This window comes from Glycine soja, chromosome 11 (assembly GCF_004193775.1).
Source record: "Glycine soja cultivar W05 chromosome 11, ASM419377v2, whole genome shotgun sequence".
NCBI lineage: Eukaryota > Viridiplantae > Streptophyta > Magnoliopsida > Fabales > Fabaceae > Glycine > Glycine soja.
The window spans coordinates 2,342,731-2,363,886 of NC_041012.1; the positions used below are offsets into that span (position 1 = coordinate 2,342,731).

The 21,156-nt window shown below is 31.2% G+C and overlaps 2 protein-coding genes and 1 pseudogene across 4 annotated transcripts; all 3 read right to left on the minus strand.

The window, feature by feature from the left end:
* Positions 1–6,057: 6,057 nt before the first annotated feature.
* LOC114374900 lies at positions 6,058–7,073 on the minus strand (annotated as a pseudogene).
* Positions 7,074–13,137: 6,064 nt separating this feature from the next.
* On the minus strand, positions 13,138–15,234 carry LOC114373967. The gene is made up of 4 exons (XM_028331545.1): positions 15,038–15,234; positions 14,703–14,880; positions 13,994–14,076; positions 13,138–13,412 (listed from the first exon to the last, which is right to left on the minus strand). Exons 1-4 carry the CDS (start codon positions 15,152–15,154, stop codon positions 13,257–13,259), a joined length of 534 nt encoding a protein of 177 aa, XP_028187346.1. The 5' UTR covers positions 15,155–15,234; the 3' UTR covers positions 13,138–13,256.
* Positions 15,235–17,330: 2,096 nt separating this feature from the next.
* On the minus strand, positions 17,331–20,891 carry LOC114377436 (autophagy-related protein 8f-like). 3 transcript variants are annotated; one of them, XM_028335937.1, is made up of 6 exons: positions 20,762–20,890; positions 20,265–20,306; positions 20,116–20,171; positions 18,741–18,793; positions 17,923–18,041; positions 17,331–17,822 (listed from the first exon to the last, which is right to left on the minus strand). In XM_028335937.1, the coding sequence occupies exons 2-6, from the start codon at positions 20,299–20,301 to the stop codon at positions 17,716–17,718; spliced, it is 372 nt and encodes a 123-aa protein (XP_028191738.1). In that variant the 5' UTR covers positions 20,302–20,306; positions 20,762–20,890; the 3' UTR covers positions 17,331–17,715. The 3 variants fall into 3 exon arrangements, with proteins under 3 accessions (XP_028191738.1, XP_028191739.1, XP_028191737.1); XM_028335938.1 differs by lacking the exon at positions 20,762–20,890 and adding an exon at positions 20,621–20,700; XM_028335936.1 differs by having other exon boundaries at positions 20,116–20,306; positions 20,762–20,891.
* Between the last annotated feature and the right edge of the window lie 265 nt (positions 20,892–21,156).

A 21,156-nucleotide genomic window follows, 5' to 3' on the forward strand; every position in this document is an offset into this window, starting at 1 on the left:
TCATTGAAATTCTATACTTTTAAAAATAATAAAATGAATAGTATGGATACATTGTAACCGCTTACTTTACTCTCTGTGCGGCTTTTTGCTTAACCATACAAGCTTGTGTTGTTTTCATAAAAATTATGATGATTCTGATGAGCGTGTAAATGTTGTGCATGTGCTCCTCGAGACTTGCATGATCAGTACTTCAATATAGAGAAACTTCTTTGCATAATGTTCAAAATGTTTGCAGAATTTAGAGTGACTTGCTTTAGTTCTACCTATCACATGCAATGTTATTGCTGCCACTCGATCTGTTTGTAATTTTCTGATTTGCAGTGAGGAATGGAAACTAAACCAAGGTCTATTTGATTGGAATTTATTTAGGACTCATTTGTGGGTGATGAAAAAGAAATGATGCTGATTTTGAGTGAGGAATAGAAACTAAACCAAGGTCTATCTGATTGACATTAATTTGGGAGTCATTGGTGAGTGAAAAGGGAATGATGCTAACTTCCTTGTTTTCTGATTCTGAGTGAGGAATAGAAATTAAACCAAGGCCCATTTGACAGGAATTAATTTGGGATTCATTTGTGGGTAAAAAAGGAATGATGCTAACTTCCTTGTTTTCTTTCTGATTTTGAGTGAGGAATAAAAACTAAACTAAGGTCTATTTGATTGACGTTAATTTGGGACTCATTTGTGGGTGAAAAAGGAATGGTGCTAACTTCCTTTTTAAGACTCTGGATGAATTTATACCTAGCTAACAAATACAAGGTCGAACAAGTATTGAATTTAAGATAGAAAAATGCTAGCTGCACTTTTTAATTTGAATTTTGGTGTAGGATGAGAAGCCTGTGGACAGTTTTACTTTCATTTGTTCTTCAGTTTTGCTTTAATCATTGCACAATTACTTATTTAAGTTTAACAGTAAGTTTAATTGTTTTTCTGAAAGGCGTCAAAATATTTTTGTGAAGAATATATTCTCAATCCAGTTTTCATACAACCTCGTGCATGTCACATTAATTTAGTTTAGTTTAAATTTGATATCACATATTATTTTTGCATTTAATTCAAAAGACATTTTGATTTTTTGTCAACAAATGAAAAACTGAATCGCCAAGACACCTACACAAAATATCAACGAGCATTAGAAACTTATAGCGTGCTCTATCCATATTATAAGGCAGTATCTGATTTTCATGGTTTTCTGCATCATATTTTTTTAGCGTTATATGGCCTGAGGTCTTTAGTTTCCATGTCTACACTCATTTTTTTTTTTTATGTAAACTCTAGCTGTATCCTATTGACATTATAATTTAACCTTATCTTTAAGTTTGTTGTCATTTAAATTTAAACATAATTTAAGTTAGACATAATTTAATAGCTAATTTAAGATTCTGTTATTCTCTTGTAATATATATGTATCTTGTACACATATTGAGTAGTTGAATAAAACCCTTCTTTATCTTTTCTATCTGTCGGGAAATATTTAAGTTTCACATCGATTAAAAATAATCCTACATTAGAATATATAAGTGAGGGACAACCTTCACTCCTTGAACTAATTTTTTTAGGATTGAGTTAAGCCTTTCACATTATACTGACAAACACTTACCATTTGAGGAGATGCGTTGAAAATAATCCAAATCTCACATGTTGTATTCTCCTTTCTCTTTTTGTTCGTTTTATTTATTTTTAATTAAATGTAAATATCAGCATATGAAAAATAAAAATAATATATAAAATGATTTAAGTTTTATAATAATTAAATATACTATGAATCTGAATCCGCTACACCGCATCCACCCTGACACTAGTTCTATTAAAACATTTTATTTATTTAAAATAAATAAAAGAAATCAATAGTAAACACTCCCTGATAAGAAAATTCTCTTATTAATTATGTGTCATTGTTGATTGTGCTCTTTTCTTATGTAAATTACTTTTCTTTTCTACTTTAACTATTTTTTAGTGTTATAATCAATCGACTCTTTTATTTTACGAAAAATATATACTTCAGCAAAGACTTTTTTTTCCTCTTGCTGCTCTAATTAATTTATTTAGTTTTATACGATAAAATAGTGATAAACATTTGAGATATGGACACGGGGGTCTATTTTAACAACAATTTTATCATCAACGACCATAGATATGTGGTTGATTTCGATAGCTGCTAATTTAATAGTATTCTATATATTATAGAAATGAAATAAAAGAAAATAAAAACCTTTAATGTAGTCGAGTCTTGGCGAACAAGAAGAATGACGAAAGCACTTCATTGGACGGCCAGTGACACAATCCATCTTGAGTTTAATTAATTTCATTTTTATAATTTAGTTAATGACTGAAGTCAAATTCTCAATTGAGCATATATATATATATATATATATATATATATATATATATATCACTTAATACATATGTTTATTTACTAATAATCTAATACCATTAATACATATGGGGGAAAAAATTAGATTAATACGTCAGATTTGTTCCCTTTCACAAAGACGTTGAAACATCTCTTCTCTCTCAAAATATTATCATTCGGTGCAATGAATTAATAGTATTTTACTAGTAATTTTTAATTAATAATCAGATTCAGTCAATAGATGGCTCTTTTAGGAAGTTCATAAATCGGCTTTTCGCGTTGTTCAAAAGATCCATTACCTGGACAACATAACACGTGGATCAATAATATCACTTTAATAAACAAAATGAATTTAAAAAGTTAAACAAAATGAAAAATTAAAAAAAAAAACCATATAATGGAAGAGAGAGAAAACTCAGCCACGGCTACGAGTCGGATGACTTTAAGTTGGTAGGCATTATATGACATGAGAAATGAATTTAAAAAGTTAAACGTTGTCATCCTCTTATCAATTTTTCTTGGTAAGGAATAGTCGACTGTGTATAAGTACATATATAATGTTAAAATATTAAATTATTTAAATAACAAATTTAAATATTTTTCATCATTTTATTATGATAAATGTGTTTTAAATACAATTTTTTAACTTAACTTCATAATATATGTCTATAAGCACAAAATATAATTCTTATATTAAATTTATGTTTTTCTAATTAAGGGTGAAAATATATATTATTTCGTACGACTTTTTGTACTAAAAGTGATGAAACAATAGCTGATCAAATAAGTTATTGAAAACTGTAATATAAGTGATAGTCTACATATATATATCATGATGTATTCTGTTATAAATATAGACTCTTAATATTTTTGTTGAGAGTTTGATTTTTGATAATTAGTTACAATAACAACGAGATTAATCTGCCGACAATAAAAAACACAACAAGATTAATATAATATGAAAAATATTGTCAGTGTACCTTACTCGCAAATATTTTTGGTATGATTTAGTCATTCAAATGATTCTATATATAGAGTATACAGTGTATTAGTTATTTCTCTTTATCACTATTATTTTGTTGTTTTTATTTTTGCACTGCATATTATCACTTAATTATTTTGTTGTAAAGCATCCACCATGAAATTACAGGTTCAGTTAAAAAGATACATATAGGTTTGTTATCTCATTATAGTCTGGCCTCCTCTTTCTAAACTTATTGAGAGTCTGAAACTATGTAACAAGTCTTACAAAAAATACTATGTAGTATTATATAAGTTGCGTTACTCAGTTACCCACACTATAAACAAAATTCACAGTCGCCAGTTTCAGTTGTACATGGAGAGGCACTTACTACGTACTACGTAAACATACTTTATCTTCTTTCTTTGACGCTTGGCACATTAGGCTATGTGAACTTGTGTGAAGATTCTGTACAAACGGGATTGGTCTCTGTAGAAAACATTTTCTTTGTAACGATTGGAAGAATCGAATATTTTACGTTCACGTACTTAATTAAAGTCCATCTCCACATAAAATTTCCACGCTCACAAAAAATTAATACTTGCGACATGAAGAAGAAATGTATATGCGCATTTGAATCTCTCACCTGTTCGTTCATTATTTTTTTTATAAAAAAAAACCCATAAATTAAAGAAATCGATATATAACCAAATAATAGTAAGTATCGATAATCGAAAAGTTGACTTCAAGTAGCAAAGTATACGATTTGATATTAATTAATTTATTAGTAATAATTGATTATTATTGTGTTATATAGTTTATACTAGTATCTGGGGTCAGATAAGGTGGTGGTATTTTGTAATGCGCATGCTAAATGTGTGTCTGGCTTACAAGTTCATCATGTCGCTCACTTGTTAATGTGCTGTGCTTTTGAAGACGTGCTTATCGTGGTTTTGGATATAGACATATAGTTAGCTAGTTAAGCGTTGAAAATGTATCAAATACTTTATACATTATTACGAAATATTGAAAACGGATAAACATAGGCGGCATTCTACAAATAAAGGAAAACAAATATATAAAAAAAGTAAAATAATTTGACCTTTAATTATTGTCACATCCATCTATGTATGAAAAAGTAGTTTTAAATTTGGCTTAATTGGGATTTGAGAACAATGTAAAGACAGACATGGAGATGCAGATAAAGGTGGCGTGGCATGAGGGGAACTGGAAAATTTCCCAGAATATACAGATTGATGATACCTGGAAACATGTGGCTGATTAATTATAGATAAAATATATATGCATGTAGGGAAATTTTTTAATTTATAAGCCGTTTCGTAAAGTTAAAATGAAGTCCATAATTCATATTATAATATGATATTAGAGTCTATTTAACGTTGAGAAGTAGATAACCCACGTTCTAATAATCATCACTAAAAAGTCACCTCATCTGTTAATATGTTGATGTTTCCCTTAACACCAGTAAGGCTTTATATCCAACTACTTCTGAAAGAGTAGGACTGACAATGGCATGTGGGAGCGATAAAAGAGAGGCATACTGGAACATAGTGGCAAACCTAAGACCCAACGTAAATTATTTTAAAAAAATCTAATAATAATTATCATATATATATATATATATATATATATACGAAGATAAAAACATGAATATTAAAATATTATAAATTTTAATAAAGTTAATCAACTAATTCACATATCACACAATTATCTTTTGCCAAGATATATGTTTAATGTTTTTTTAAGTAATAGGGATCAGATACATCAGGGGATAAAATTTTTTTTTTTAAGACTATATATATGAAATTATAAAATTCAATGGGAGCAATTGTCCACACTCACCCTCAGCTCCAAATATGAGTACCGTCTCTTGCAGCTATTATAAATGTAAGTAATAATTAATTAAGGTTGGTCTAATAATTAAGGAAGTATGATCCATACCTTAATGGCTCGAATTTGAACCTGTTGGGCCTATTACCGCAAGGATTGTTCGTGTTTAAACTAGTCCAGATTCATACCTTAATGATCCGGCCACACAATAAACATAATATAAACAAGAGTTGATTTAAACTTCTTTTATTTTAACCAATTAATAAGTAGTATATACTATACATCTTAGGATGGGTTGAAACTGGGTATGCCTTTTGTTTCTTTTTCTTTGTGTCTACAATAGCTGGACTGTTCCTGCTAAGCTGTGGTTCGTTCGGCTCACCTTGTTACTTCAACGTAGGATAGGCCTGTTATGGAAAAGAAAAAAAAGAGTTGGAAATTACCGAAATGTGTTTCCGGTCAATAATTGGGCTTTGGCCCATCTAGATAGATAAGATGCAATCTCTAACACTATTGCTATATCCACTTCCCTATTTTGCTAAGTAGGTTCATCTTTTTTTTAAAAATCAAATTACTTAAATCATCTTTTTTCCTATTTTGCTAAGTAGTTTCATCTTTTTCTATTCAAAATAATGTTTAAAAAATATATTTAACTATTTTATTTAGATTTAAAAATAAATTCATAATTGGACTATTATACTACAAATCAATAAATTTTGGTTAATTCAATTTAAATTATAGAAAAATAGCAACTTGCTTGACTGTAATTTTATAGTAATTAAATAGCAAATGCATCTCTCTTCTGTAAAAAAAAAAAAAAAAAAGCAAATGCATCTCTCTTTATTATAACAAGAATAAAAAAGAAACTTGTCAGTACGTGCACACATAGATGACCAACAATATCTTGGGAAAAAAAAAAAAGAAAAAGGATAATAAAGAACCATAACATTAATATTATCAGAGGGTGGCTGAAAAAAAAAAAATCAAATAACCAACTGATTCTGCACTCGGAGGATTGTCTTAGCTGAGTCCCTAAGCCTCTGTGTCTCTTCTTCAGTCAAGTGCACATTGGTTATACCCAAAACCCCTCCTCTTCCGAGTTGTGCAGGCAAGCTAAGGAACACTTCCCCACCATCAATGCCATAAAAACCCTTTGCAAGAACCGAGACAGGGTGGGGGTTCGTGCCAAGTTAGCCATTGTGCATGTTCTCCAACATTTCCTTCTCATACGCAATTTGTTGCTTCTCCAAAAAAACTCAGCACCGGAACACCCCCAACACTAATACTAGACCACTGAGCTGTCACCATGTTCCCCCACTATAAAAGCCTGCAATTACAAAATTCACAACATACATATATAAGAAAACAAAATTATAACGTAAGAATAATAAAGGTAATTTAGATGCTCTAAAAATAATTAACGACCTGGACATCTTGAGCGTTGACATCAAGATGATCAGCAATGAGGAAACGAAAACGGGAAGAGTCCAAGTTAGTGCCATAGCCAATGACGTGGTTTGAAGGGAACCCCGAAAGCTTCCATGCCACGTAAGTGAGCACGTCCACGGGATTTGAAACGATGAGAAGAATGGTGTCTGGGGAGTAACGGACCAAAGGAGGTATGATTTTCTCAAAGAGTGTGGAGATGGCCGGGGAGGAAGGCCGCGGCGTGCTGGAGGTCCAGCATCTCACCGTGGTGTTTGTCAGGAATCTCATCGTCGTCGGTGAGATCCTGAGTGAGATGGTTTGGGCTATGGCCATTCCCACGTTGCCTGCCCCAACAACGGAGATTTTGTTGTGGTCCTTGGTGGGAGAAGAAGGTGCAGCGTTCATGATGGACTTGAACAAGGCTTGAGTTAGGTCCAAGCCTCCTGGGCCCAATGCTGAACCTGAACTCCTCTTGTGCATTGCCATTGTACGTTTTGATTGCTTCTAACAAAAATAGATATCAAGATTGATTATAATTAACTTATAAGATAGGATTATTTGTTGTGGTTATTATAAGAGCTAACAAGTTAGCATATTTATACTAAGTTGAAAAGGCCATGAGAACGTAAAACTTGCGAGTTGCGACTAACGTAAATGGTTTTGGGGAAACAAGTTACAAGGTAATGCTTTTCAATAGTCAATCCCGTGCTTTATTAATTCGTAAATGAGATGTGGGTGGTCGGGATCCAATTCCAAAACTTTGTGTGGTTCCATTGCATGCACCTTATGTTGATTGGGGAGGAGAAATGGAGAATGCCTCGTACGGCCTTTGAAGTTTCTACAGTTCTGGATTCACCAAGGAAATATGTTAAGGATTAAGAAGTTTCTCTGGTTTCTGGATTCGACAAGAGGAAACAAAAAACAAACGTGTCGGCTGGTGTCATTTTGCGTGGGCATTCAATAACGTGCTCTTATACTTCATGAACTGGTGTCCAAGGGAGAACACGACGGCTAAAATTTGTAGCCACCCTAAATTGTACCAATTTTGTTGTGTGATAACATCATAATTATAACTTAATGATAAGTACAAAATTAAATAATAATATTGAATACAGTAAATACATTGTTTACAATTTTGACTCAATTCAACTCAATGAATAATTGCATATTAAAAAGTCATCGTATCACTGGAGCAATGAAAAGACTTTAGTAATTTATTGAAACTTTCAACGATATGAATAGGAGAAGAATGTTATGTGCCAGAAGATTTACGTACGATGCTTACCTTGAACCACTCAGTCTAATATTTCTCTTGTTTTTTCCATCAATAGTTCCCTCCGCCTTACAGGAACTGTGTGTGCGCTGAGATGAGCTTCTTTTGATATGCTTTTCCTATGTTATTTTCCAATTTTAGCGTGCACGTGCCTGTGGCCATACCATTTTTTTAACAGTTAACATATATATACGCAGATTTTACTTATCAAAATGGAATAAGACGTGATAGGACAACACCAAAACCAAATAAAACACGGGCAACATTTTTTTCAAAAAAAAGTTGCGATGAAATGGTGGAACTCTTGATGTGTATTCTCCTTTATTTAATTAAATTATAAATCATTAACTTTCTTTAATTTGTTATATTTGTTCGTTGCTTTGTCTCCAAACCATGGCAGGTAAAACTCTGACTGAACTCGTATCGTTTTAAGAAGTACCCAATGTGTGTATACTAATTAATACTAGTTTTTCGTTAATTCAAATAAAACGAGTGTATAAAAATTATATAACTAATTTAATATATAACAATAAAGAGTTTAATTCATATTCACAAATATCTAATATACCTTGTTAACCCATAGAGTTGATCCAATAATATAAAATCTCATTGTGTTGTCATGTGAGGGGATAATGAATTTAATAAGAGAATTCATATTCAATTAACTCTTATCATGTGCATAATTTTTTTAAATTAGCAGTAGTTAAACAAGATTAGTCTTTAACATAGTGAGGTGAAAGACACTCGTGGTCTTTGATCAAAGAAAAACAAAATCTATTATACCTTATTATCACACTATATATATTAATGAATTGTATAACACAACAAAAAATTAAGTCAAATCCTAATATATCGGTGTAAGAATATTTTATATTAACACTATATATAAAAATTAACTCATTTATAAATATTTATTTTAATTTTATTTTAAAATATTTATCGGTATTAGGATAAACTCAATTTATCTGACTTTAAGATCCTACTTTGTTATTATCCCTTTATTGGTGATAATCTTATAATAAGTGGTTTGGAGTGTGAATAACAAAACTAGCCGTGTGAATAATAACTCACTTCTTTCCAAGGCTAAACCCAATCTTTTATGTGCAGGTTGATTTATTTCATTTAGATTGACTCAGAGTATTGGTATTCTCACTCCATTTATCTTAAGTTTACCCCCTAACTTAAAAAAAAAAACAATTTTCTTTTAAAGATAATACCTTTCACATAAACACATTTTTTGTTGTGGTCAACATACACCAAGCACTTGTTTAATTTCCAATGTGCTAGGTGTGTGTGAATTCACCATATTGTGAAAACACAATAAAAACTTATTTATGTTAGTCAAAATATACAATGAAAACTTGTCTTCTTTATGCAATTAACTCCATATACTATTTAATTTATTTAAAAAGTTACATTTTAATAATATTCAAATGAATTATGATACAAATTATTTTTAACTGAAAAATAAATTAATAGTTTAATTTAAAGGGTAATTGTATCGTAATAGATTTAATTACCATTAAAAATATAATTTCTATATACCATAATTAATTCAATTAATATTATAAAGAGTATTTTTATAATAGTTAATTTAATTTTAATTAAAAAAATTCATTTATATCTTAATTAATTTGATTGTTATTAAAAGAAATTTTTTAAAGTATGTAAAATTATTTCCATTGAATATGTGGACAAGATTTGTACGGAAATATGTTTCGTTGAACATATAGACAAGATTTTGTTTCTTTTGTGTATTTCAATAAATAAAAAATTCAAGATACACAACATCTATCAGTAATATTTTTGTGATTTTTTAAAAAAAGTTTAAGGTGAACTTAGGAAAAACTAGAGTGACAATGTCCATTGACTTATTTTGGTGGACCTGCCTGGTTGGCCCAAGATTTTTGGCCGAAGTAATTAAATATCTGTCGTTGTACAGATAAACTGTAGCCCCCCAAAAGGAAAACGCTGTAGCCGTGAGCAATCGCGTTTAGTATTTATGGAAATGTTGCCGTTTTTCATAAAGGCGAACAACAAGGTTGAAGCATGAAGGCATTTATAGAATCCCATGAAATGAAAAGAATATTTAAAATATATAATTAAATATGTTTTTCATTTTTCACTTATCTATTATTTTTATTTCAACCAAATCTAATGTGAGATAGAAGATTACGATCAATGAAAATTTTAATTTTACCAAACTTAATTTAAAGATATCGAACAAAATAGCTTGAACACTTATCTACACTGTAATATATCTTTTTATACACATTAGCCAATTTTTTTGCAGAAAAATGATTCTTATATTAGTTTTTATATATGTATAACGTATGTGTCAGTACTAATATCCCAGTATCTGATTATGTTTAGTCATAAACCCAAAAGATGAAATACATCCTCAATGTGTAAAAGTAAACATAAGAATTTACGAGAATGTAGTAATTTAAAAAAAAAGAGATTAAATTGTAACCTAAAATAAAGATAAAGAAACATGTAAATAATTTAACCTAAAGTTTATGCTCATTCAACAAAGAATATTCTTTGGTATAAACCGAGAGCTCTTCAAATTAACTTGAACTCAATATAGATCCAATTTTAAAACTATAATTTTCATAACAACTCACGTCATCTTTTCCGTTTTTAATCTATAAAATCTTAAGACTTTTCACAAAATCCTTTCCCATCAATTTCTCCGTACTTACAATTTTTTATTAAATCATACTAACACAATGCCATGGTAATAATGTGGTGTTTGTGTTTTACATGTGACATTAACAGATATTTGTGCTGATATATATTTTCTTGTTTGATGTTGGACAAGCACATGAGTCAACTTGTTTTAGTTGTCTAGCGTCTTCATTAGGCTAGAGCCACTGTTCTGCTGTTTGGCACAGGGTCCATTTTTCTTTTGTAGTGTCTCCTGTGTAGGAGGTAGGATCTCATGGAAATTTTGGTCCAAGAAACGGCAAGGTGTCTAATCATTCTTCCATTTGTTTGCTTGGTCCACGTCTCTAATTTAGGCCTTATAGAGTGATTGGAGAGCTAGAATATGTCATACATAGAGATGGTTCATCCATATTAGATTTTGTCTTAAAATTAATTTACAATAAATAAAATTACATAATAAATATATAAGTTACATCTATATCATCAATCATATAAATCAACTGACACATGATTTATTATTTCAATTTAACTAAGAATTTAAGCATTTGACTTACTATGTTAAATACCCATATGTAAAATTTTATTGTCCATAATACTTCTATCTTGCTTAATAGACTTAACTCCCATAATCTGTCAACCTTGATCTAATGTTTTTCACTAGTGTTTGGGAGGCGTGAAATACTTCAAACTTGAAAGATCTTTGAATGTGTTATCCGAGTTATGTTTTCGTCCCAGGACAAGGCTCAAATTAGAGACGTGTCTAAGCATATCACTTTCTCTTATTATATGAACAATGGTTGAGAGCTTAAGGTCTAATTAATTAATTAATTAATCATATCTTCTTTAGTTGCCAAATATTCAAATCGTATTTTATTCTCTTTTCCAGTCAGATAGCTAGCTTGATTGATGCTTTATCTAGAAGAGAAGTCTTCATTGTCTTTCTTTATTGATTGGTAGGTAGTATGGTCCATATTGAACTAGCTTCTAATTAACTTAAAGGAGTTTTTAGTTTTTCAATTGTAAAATAACTCAAGATTCTGGAAAAGTTGAAATACACAGTATACACTGTATAATCTTAATATATGCGAGAAGTTTCATTTATTTTACCTCTTTCACTAATTCATTTTCTCTATTATAATTTTTTGTTAAAAGGTTTATCCAAACTAACTGAATATATATGGGCTGAATTTAGGTAATTTTAAATGAAGCTATTGTCATACTAACTAGTCTTTTTTTCCTTTGTAGGGTAAAGCTAAGGTTGATCTGTAGCTAGGGATCAGAACAGGTCAAGCAATCAGATTTATAAACACGTTCATTGTCAGCTATAGCAATGTATATTCACCAAATAAAAGCTATAGTAATATATGATTTCTTTTTTCTTTGGAAGAATTAGGCCGTGGTAAATGAATTTACATGCCTCAACAATACCGTTGGATAAATGGAGACGGGATGTGTTCCCATTTTACATTTACAAAATTTAAATTGAGACCGGTGAGTTGAGAGAAATTAGTTACTTAAATGAATTTTAGTGTATTGGGATTAGTCTCTCCCAATTCACTCAAAAGATTTGAATTATGAGTTTCTCCTATTGCAACTGGAAAAGTTTATTTTGCACATTGAGCTTTTGTAACACATGCTTATTATGTTTTCTAGAGATGTACGAGGTACAACCAAGATCATGGCTTCATAGTTGTTATTTGTTGAAAATTTAACTTTATAATATCGATATTGGTTTTAGACTCATTTCATTCATATCCTGAGGAATGTATTGTATAGACTATACGGATGAATATCAGAAACGGGGGTGATGGGGATGTTCGAGTTTAGAAGGCATCAATTTGTATGATTATATTATTCTTGAAGTACAAATGTGAAATAAAGTCTCACATCAAATAAAAGTGAAAAAATTGACCATTATATATGTGAAGAAAAGACTCATAAATTTGAGTGTTAAGGTTTTGGATTAAAATGTGGTATCAACTTTTCTTTTAATGAAGTATACTAGTTTGGATGAGACACTTTAGTCTTTTTGCTTCCTTCATTAATTCATATATTGCCTTTACAGAGCCACAATACAATTTTTGCGCAATTAACTAACTTTAGGACAGTAAACCGAAATTGGGGACACACTTTAACTACCAGCATTTAAAAGGAATACCAACTATACTGATACATGCCTTAAAAGTTGGCAACTCTTCCATTCCAATATTAATCCATGTCTCGCATTCCACTTCTCATAAATTCATTGCACACTTTTCACGTGAGTCAATTTTTTTTATGGATAAGGAAAACAGGGTATTCTGACATTTCACTAAGGCATTGCATGTGCCTTGGTGTCTTTAGCCTGCAAATTTTGACTAAAGTAAATAGGAAAATGACACAAAAACTGATAACAAGAAAAGATATATAATGAATGAATTTCATTGGTTATTTATTAAGGACATGAATGAATCTGACTGTTATTAATTATATTTATATCCATTACTTGTTTTATGCCAAACACCATCGTGAAAAATGTATATACATGTTGATGTTTTTTATATAAAACAGCACACATCATAATCATACTTTCGTGCAATTGTACTATATAATGTATAGTAGTTTTGAAAGCAAATAACTCAACATTGTCGGACATCCTTCGAAAGGCAAAAACTACATGGCATCAAGCATTGTTGGAAAATAAAGATTGTAATTAAATAAGCATATATGCATGGAGTCAATTAAGGCTTTTCATTGTGAATGGGTGGTTTCCGATGGGGTTGAGCATAATCCATCTCGACTATGTCCTCTTCGGTGTCACTGGTCTTTGTAACCACTGTTTCTTCATCGTTGTGCTCAGCAGGTCCCAGCATTGACCGGGCATGCCTCCTCTCATCCTACAACCATATGTCTCATCACTTTCTATCTTTCAAAATCAAATGACACCATATTAATTATATCACTCCATGCATATGCTATATGCAACTTACAATTGTGTTGGGAAACAAACTTCTTCACGCACAAGAATGATGAGCAAAGATATGGGATAGACAAACAACAACACGTATAAAAATAAACGATACTCAACACTTCTAGCTAAAGTCAGCCATGAAAACATTTTAACAAATACTATTTATTATCTTAAATTATATTACAAGTTCTTTTAACAAACTTGAGAAAACTCTTCTCACTATAAATTTTCTGGGCAAACTTTAAAAAATCCTCTTTGTTACAATACCTCTTCTCACTTGGGTTATACCTTCTCTAGTCGTAAGAAATTGTATATATGCTTGACGTACAGATGCATGTGTTCTTGTTTGAACTGTATAACTACTAGTTAACATTTACGTAAAAAGATTTATATTGGAATTGTTTATATATCATTCATTTTAAAGAAGCAATAAACTGATCTTTAACCCAATAAGAAGGGCAAATAATTCTATCATTCAAATCTAAATTATCGAAATTTGTATATTACCTGGGTTGCAAGAAAGGATGGCGAATCCATTTGAAAAGATGTCCCAGTTGCATGCTCACCACCGTCACTTGGTATTATGTTTACTAGAAAGGGAGATATTATGGTGCATAAGGCTGGAGTGGTAGTGGGAAGATTGTAAAAATTCATAAAACAAAAAATCACATATAGCTACAATATTTTGAGAGAGTGTAAAATGGCATACAACCTAATGCACCATATATATATATATAATACAACATGACCCTCACATTGTTGAACATGTATATCAACAATTACCTATCAAATACAACCTAATCTATCAAATACAACCTAATATTTTGAGAGAGTGTTTAGGATTGTTTATTTTATTTTCAGTTATTGTTTTTTATGATTCCTTTCAGTTATAATAATTATTATGTTAGTGGTTATTGTTTAGAAAGTCAATTATTACTTTTATAATTTGGTTTAGTTACAAAAATTTATATTTAAACAGATTATTATTGAACAAAATATATGCATTCATCTCCCGTGAGTTAAATTTTTTTTCCAACACACATATAAGGTACTAGTTCATTATAATGTTTCTAATTCCTTTAAGTGATGGAAATAGATCGACAAGTAACTTTACAGTTCTCAACCATCCGTGAAGTTTATTTCTCTATTGCCTGAGCTATCTTGATTGCTCGTGCTAACTAAAAAAGGGAGAAAAGATTTCAAGAGAATTAAGCACCTGAAGCTGCCTCTACTATCGTTTCCTTCAAAGTAGATGATGCACCGCTACAACTCTCATAAGTGTTTATTTCATTATTTGCGACTTTCTGTTGCTGCGGTTGATTCTCCTCTAGTTTGTAATTCTTCACAGTACTGGATGCAGTTAATGCCTCCAATAATTTGAGCTTGTCTAATTCCTGTAGATAATCACAAATCTTAGTCTCCATAAATAATAATTTGAAATTCTTCATTCCCAATTAATATAGTACTTTTGTCCCGTACGGAGGATAACTAAAGAAGTGTAATGCGGAAGTGATCAAAAGTGGATCGAATTGTTGGTATTTGGAAGCCAACCTTATGTGGGGTGTCTTTTTTAGTAAGACTAGGATAAAGAGAACGGGCGGAGCATGCATGCACAGAAACACAGAGGAGGAGAAGAAGCATAGCAAGAGAAAGAGAAAGAGAATTCATGCTGAGATGAGTTGAGTTTGGTGGTTCCAACTTCCAAGTTACAGACAGAGAAAGAGTGAGGCTTGTATGAGGGTCAGGTTTTCACGAATATGTAATGGTAGAATAGCAGGTGCATTAAATGCAGGTTTTGTATGGGATGGAGAACGTTCTTTAAGAGAACATGCATGTGTTTGGGAGATGAACCTTGAAAACGAAAATTAAGATATCAAGGGTCCACATTTGTCCCCTTACCCCTTTTCTGCGATCATTTTTAATCACTCATCCGCCATCCCTACCACATAGGGTCTTATTATATTTTAACCCAACTATTAGCTATTGGCTAGTGAATTAAGATTGTCATCAAAATAATTAAGCTACAGAGGTTAACGAGTAACGACATTGCACATATTTATGTTGAAGAAACTAGTATATATGTTTCCCAAAACTGCAATTGCATGAATGCATTAATTACTTGCTTCTTAAGGCTGGGATTTGTTGGACAAGGCTTTTCCGCGAAAGATGGGATATGGGTGATAGATGTTGGATATTAGGCTTGTCAGTTTTGGTGATTTTCTCTTTGCATAAAAAAAGATGCGATCACCGAACTGCCTAAGACAAAACAAAACGAGGTTGGCCAAATGAAAGTGAGATCAAGTAGTTTCCGTTTGTTCGAGCTGCATCATGACTGTGACCAAATAGATTGCAAGATCTTACTTTTAGACTAGGATGAAATGCTTTATCGTGATAAAGTAATGGAGAGAAAAAAAAAAGTAAAACATCAAAGTTGCGATCTGTGACTATAGTTAATTGAAGAGAAAAATGTGTTTAGACCTTATACTTCCAGTCAAGTGTGTTTAAGATTTCTGTACTTCCATATTAATAAATGAGGTTCTCAAACTTACCTAAATACATGGATTTAGCCTCTCATAATTTTAAAAAATGTGTTGATTATCCCAGAGAAGAGAGACTAAATTCACACAGTTTTTAAAATTTGGAGATTGAATTCATTGATATGAAAAGTATAAGGACTATGACCACATTTGACTAAAAATCCAAAAACATAAAGACTAAAAACAAATTTTCTCCTAATTGAATTTTATTCATTTCAGCTGTCAATAGAAAACTTGGACTCTCCAGGGCACCTATGATTTAAGAAAAAAAAATTAAATTCTATCAATAACTATAATAATTATTTTATTTCAAAATATTATTTGAGAAATAATAAAAGATAACATCATTTTCATAATTTATGTACTCATTTATAAAAATAAGAGCTTTAATGAAAACAAAATAGCATTTTTATGAGAAATGTTAGTAACGTTCTCTCTAACACATTTTATAACATCATCTTTGTGATTGTTTAAAATTTATTGACAATTGATAATTTTGGTGGATCTCAAGGTTAAATCAAAAAAGAGAATTATTAAATGAGAGGATGGCTAAGAGTGTAGTTAGCATTTCTTTTTATGATTATTAATAAAAAATTAAAAGTAAGAATTGAAAACATTTTATTTAAGCCTACCAGCCTCTCTTTTTTCCTAGTTCTAATTCTGTTGTGCATTATTTCATAGCTGAATAAGCTCGAATGCCATATGAGAATTGCAACACATGGGACCTACAGGGGAGTGGGAAATGGGGACGATAAGTTTTAGGGACAACGGAGCATGGCTAAACCGTCTCCTTCAACAGTCTTCCCAGCAGCCAAGGAGCATGCCACATGGAACGTACACCATCTGCCATCAGCATTGCTTCCCAAAGGGGCAGATATCTAATTCTAGGTTCTATGTAACATGACAATCGCACATCCTTCAGATTCTACTGTCACCTACATCCATGCTTGTCCTTGTATGCAAATTAAATATGATTGTAGTTGTAACTAGTAAATGTAATGGGATCAATATGTACTAGTAATAACGTAAGCAGTAAAATTATCATTGTTTTCCTTTTTCTTGTTGTGCTTTACTGAAAGATAAAGCACATCATCACAAATGAGACCCCATTCTGCCATATACCTTCTCAATTCCCCGCTTCTAGCCTATTATTCCCATTAACCATTGATTCAGATCGAAGGGGAAACATGTGACCATAAGAAGAAGACCCTCTTGAATAAAAGGAGATACTAAATCATATTCTTATACTATTAAATCATAGTATATATCAATGAACAATCAAAATGAACATTCCAAGGTATGCACAATTAAAACCAAGAAAGACTGAATGAGAGAACTTTTAATATTGATCAAGTTCACGGAATTTATATACAACTGTACAAAACATCGAGAGTTCACGGAAGACTGAATGAGAGAACTTTTAATATTGATCAAGTTCACGGAATTTATATACAACTGTACAAAACATCGAGAATTTATATATCAATGAACAATCAAAATGAACATTCCAAGGTATGCACAATTAAAACCAAGAAAGACTGAATGAGAGAACTTTTAATATTGATCAAGTTCACGGAATTTATATACAACTGTACAAAACATCGAGAGTAAGGTTCTTGACATGAGTACTATAACAAATTTATCAGACAGACCAATGAGACCACAAGGTCAAACGGTGTGAATTTATAATGGCTACTGAATGGAAATCAGATCCCCAAAGGTGTTCTCGCCACTGTATGTAACATAGAGAAACCCATCCTCGTCCTTCTTCTCATCATATATGGCAGACATAATTGCTCCTGAAAAAAATGAATTATCAAGTCAGGTGATAAGATAAGGCTATTCTACACTACAAATCTAGAGAATCATATACTGCAAAAGAGTGAACGAGCATGATACCTGTAGGAGGAAGGACGTTGTCCACAAATATAAAGATTGCCTTTTCTGCACTTAATTTAATCCTTTTGCGGATCACATAGACAAACTGTCCTACAGTCAAGTCAGCAGGGACAAGGTACCTGCAATGTAGGTCATTCAGTTTCATAGCATAAGACAGTAGTATATACGGCTGCCAACCATATAATACGTCAACTGGCATAAGACAATTGTCAATGATGTATATTACACCTTAAAATCTAGTCTTTACTAACTAAGAATAGCAAATACACAGCCATAATAACCAAGCTTTCAGAAACAAAAAAACCAAGATAAAATTCAGATCCTTTTACTAATACTGAAATCAGCAATTCTCTTAACTATTGCAGCATTGCTAATAGTCAATCATGCCAAATTTGTAAATCATTTAAATCAATTCAGTACACCATCGATAAATCCATAAACGGTGATTTTGATCAATCTGGCAATATGACCTTATGACCGTGTATAACATTTATGCCATAATTTAGAATAGTTAAACAAACATAAGAACATAATTAAATATTTCAATATCTATTGCTTGATACAACCAAATGGAATATACCTCAACTGGGCATGATATACACATTCATTAATACAACAATAAAAACTTATTTATTTGTGTAAGCTTAATTTTGAATTGCATCCATTGGAATGGAATACAAATAGGGTCTTACTAACCAATGCCATAAGGATATTGATTAAGAAATCACTAAATAGAAAGTCTTTAGGGCACCAATTAGCATTTGCCTAATTAATATGGTATTTTCCACATTAGAAGGAAGATATAGGTAACATCTTACTTCTTCTTGTCAATACTTGGGATGTCACTTCTTTCAGCCTTCTCCACAATTACCTTCAGGCATATCCATAGAAATAATTTAGCACAAACTTAGAGATTTATCAGTGACATGCATTTCTGAGTATCATAGTTGAGGTAGGCAAAATGCACAAGTTAAAACACCATGCCTTGACTGATAAAATATAGCATGTTTCTACCTATAAAATTAAAATTGATCTATCTCTAAATAAGAATATTACTGTCTAATTAAATTGAACCAAGATATGACTATGCTATTAACATCAGAGTAAAATGAAATAAGACAACACAGACTCCTAGGTATTGTATCATCATAACTTGATAACTAGTACAAAGCAGCAAACATAAATACATAATAGGAACATACTACACAGGATCCACCCTCTGAGAAAGTTCACAAATGTATAGCTCAAAAGTAAAAGTCATCCAATAATCTTTCTTAAGTTTGAATTCTTAGTATAATTCAGTGGACTGTATAATCAGTCAGTTAACCTCCAAGATAGAATATTTTCAATTAGTCACTTGTACACAATAGCAATCCAAATCGGTTTTTCTTAAAAAAAAAAGAAAGCACAATACAATTTTGCATGCAACAGAATTACAGACCATTCTCATGAGGAACATAACTATGTTTACAGAGATATTATACTCCACCAAGGGAAAGGTAGGAATAACACCTAGAAACAAACTAAAACAAGGTAAGGGGTATAATGACACTAACAGGAACAGCACACACTTATGATGAGAAAACCACTAAAAGAACAGAAAAATGCCTAATTAAATGACTTTCATCAAACAGAATGCAGTGAACACAGCTAAAATCTAAAAACCAAAGTAGAAGGTATCCAAATGCATTGATCATTGTTAAAGAAATTTCTGTTTCAACAAAAACTGTTAACAAAGATCAAGGACCACCTTTCCTGTAAAAAATTTAAACAAAAGTCAAGTGTAAGTCAGTTATATATTACGTAGCCACACCATGACATGAAGGAGACAGTAGAAAAAAAGAAATAATTCAAACAGAGAATACATTTGATAACAAAAAAGCTTTCACCCCCCCACCCCCCAAAAAAATAAAAAATAAAAAACAGACAAATTGAAAAACATAGGTTCCTCAACCAGAAAAAACAGATAAAAGAACAAGTCTGGTTCTGCCATAAATTTTTTATTTATTGAAAAATGTTAATTATTAGTTTTTTGTTAGCAGGAGGGAACGAACTGCGACCTTTCCCTCCTTCCCTTCCTTCTTAACTACCCAACCAACCTTATATCTCCACTTCAGCCATAAATTTATACTTCACCCATCGCCACAAATTGCATCACTATTGCAACGGAAAAAAACAATTGCAAGTTCTCACCGGAATCCTGTCAGGGTATTTCTCCCTAATCCTAGCAGCCTCAGCTCTTCTCTTCTCTGCAGACATAATGATTATTTGTATAATATTTAGCTCACAAAACAAAAGTTCCAAGTAATTGGATATGGGGGTAAAAGGCAAAACGTATATACCAAGATCATGTTCTTGCTTGAAGTAGCTCCTTGCCATTCCAACTGAAAGTATAATTAAAAAAAATTCAATTAAAAAGAAAAATAAAATATCCATAGTCTGACAAAGAAAAGATAATTCGCCAATCACTCAAAAAATCAAAAACAGATAATCAATCATTTTATCTAAAAAATACTAATACATAGAACAAAGGAAGAGACATCATAAAACGACAAAACCTAAACTTGAGCAACACGAAGCCAGCAAATAATTTGACATAAACAAGAAGCAGATGGGGGGAAAACCATCGGAAAACAAAATCTCATATGTAAAGTGAAAAAGGTTACCCTAATAAGTGCGATGATCATCTCCTACCTACCGTGTTTATGATAAACTTCTTTTCAGAGAAACGGAATTCAGAAAAGAGGAAAAGAAAAAAATTCGCAGATAATAGTAATTAAGGAAAGGAAGAACATCAAAGTTTGATTTTGACGAAGTTAATGATCGAAAAGAAGTTAACCTGGTGAAGGTGGAGATCAAGAAAACCAAGAGAGAAGTAACGTAGTTGATCACAACTCTAAGAAACCCGTGAGTGGATTACTTCAAGATAACAAAATAACAAACCGGTGCCTTTAACAACTATTTATATAATAACTTCGATCAACTTTTTAAGGTTCCAAATACAAAACACGTAGATATGGATTAAAAAAGATTTATACCATGGATTTAATTAGAAATTTATAACATACTAATATATTATTTTCTAATCATCTTATACAAAGAAAAATTGTCTTTAAAATTATTTCCTATTGATTAATAATATATGATAATTAAATTATGTTAATATTAAATAATTTCCATTTATATTTTGTAACTAATAAGCTCAGTTATCAATCTATATTTTTTTTTTTCAAA

Excerpts from the sequence above, each read along its gene's own strand:
- LOC114373967 (XM_028331545.1), bottom strand. The coding sequence starts at position 15,154 with ATGAATTCTCTTTCTCTTTCTCTTGCTATGCTTCTTCTCCTCCTCTGT. Across the intron at positions 14,077-14,702 it reads GATAGTAGAGGCAGCTTCAG|TAAACATAATACCAAGTGAC; the intron begins GTGCTTAATTCT and ends CTCCCTTTCTAG. Across the intron at positions 13,413-13,993 it reads CATCCTTTCTTGCAACCCAG|GATGAGAGGAGGCATGCCCG; the intron begins GTAATATACAAA and ends ATATGGTTGTAG.
- LOC114377436 (XM_028335936.1), bottom strand. The coding sequence starts at position 20,301 with ATGGCAAGGAGCTACTTCAAGCAAGAACATGATCTTGGTATATACGTT. Across the intron at positions 18,042-18,740 it reads CCAAGTATTGACAAGAAGAA|GTACCTTGTCCCTGCTGACT; the intron begins GTAAGATGTTAC and ends CCTACATTGCAG. Across the intron at positions 17,823-17,922 it reads CAACGTCCTTCCTCCTACAG|GAGCAATTATGTCTGCCATA; the intron begins GTATCATGCTCG and ends CATTTTTTTCAG.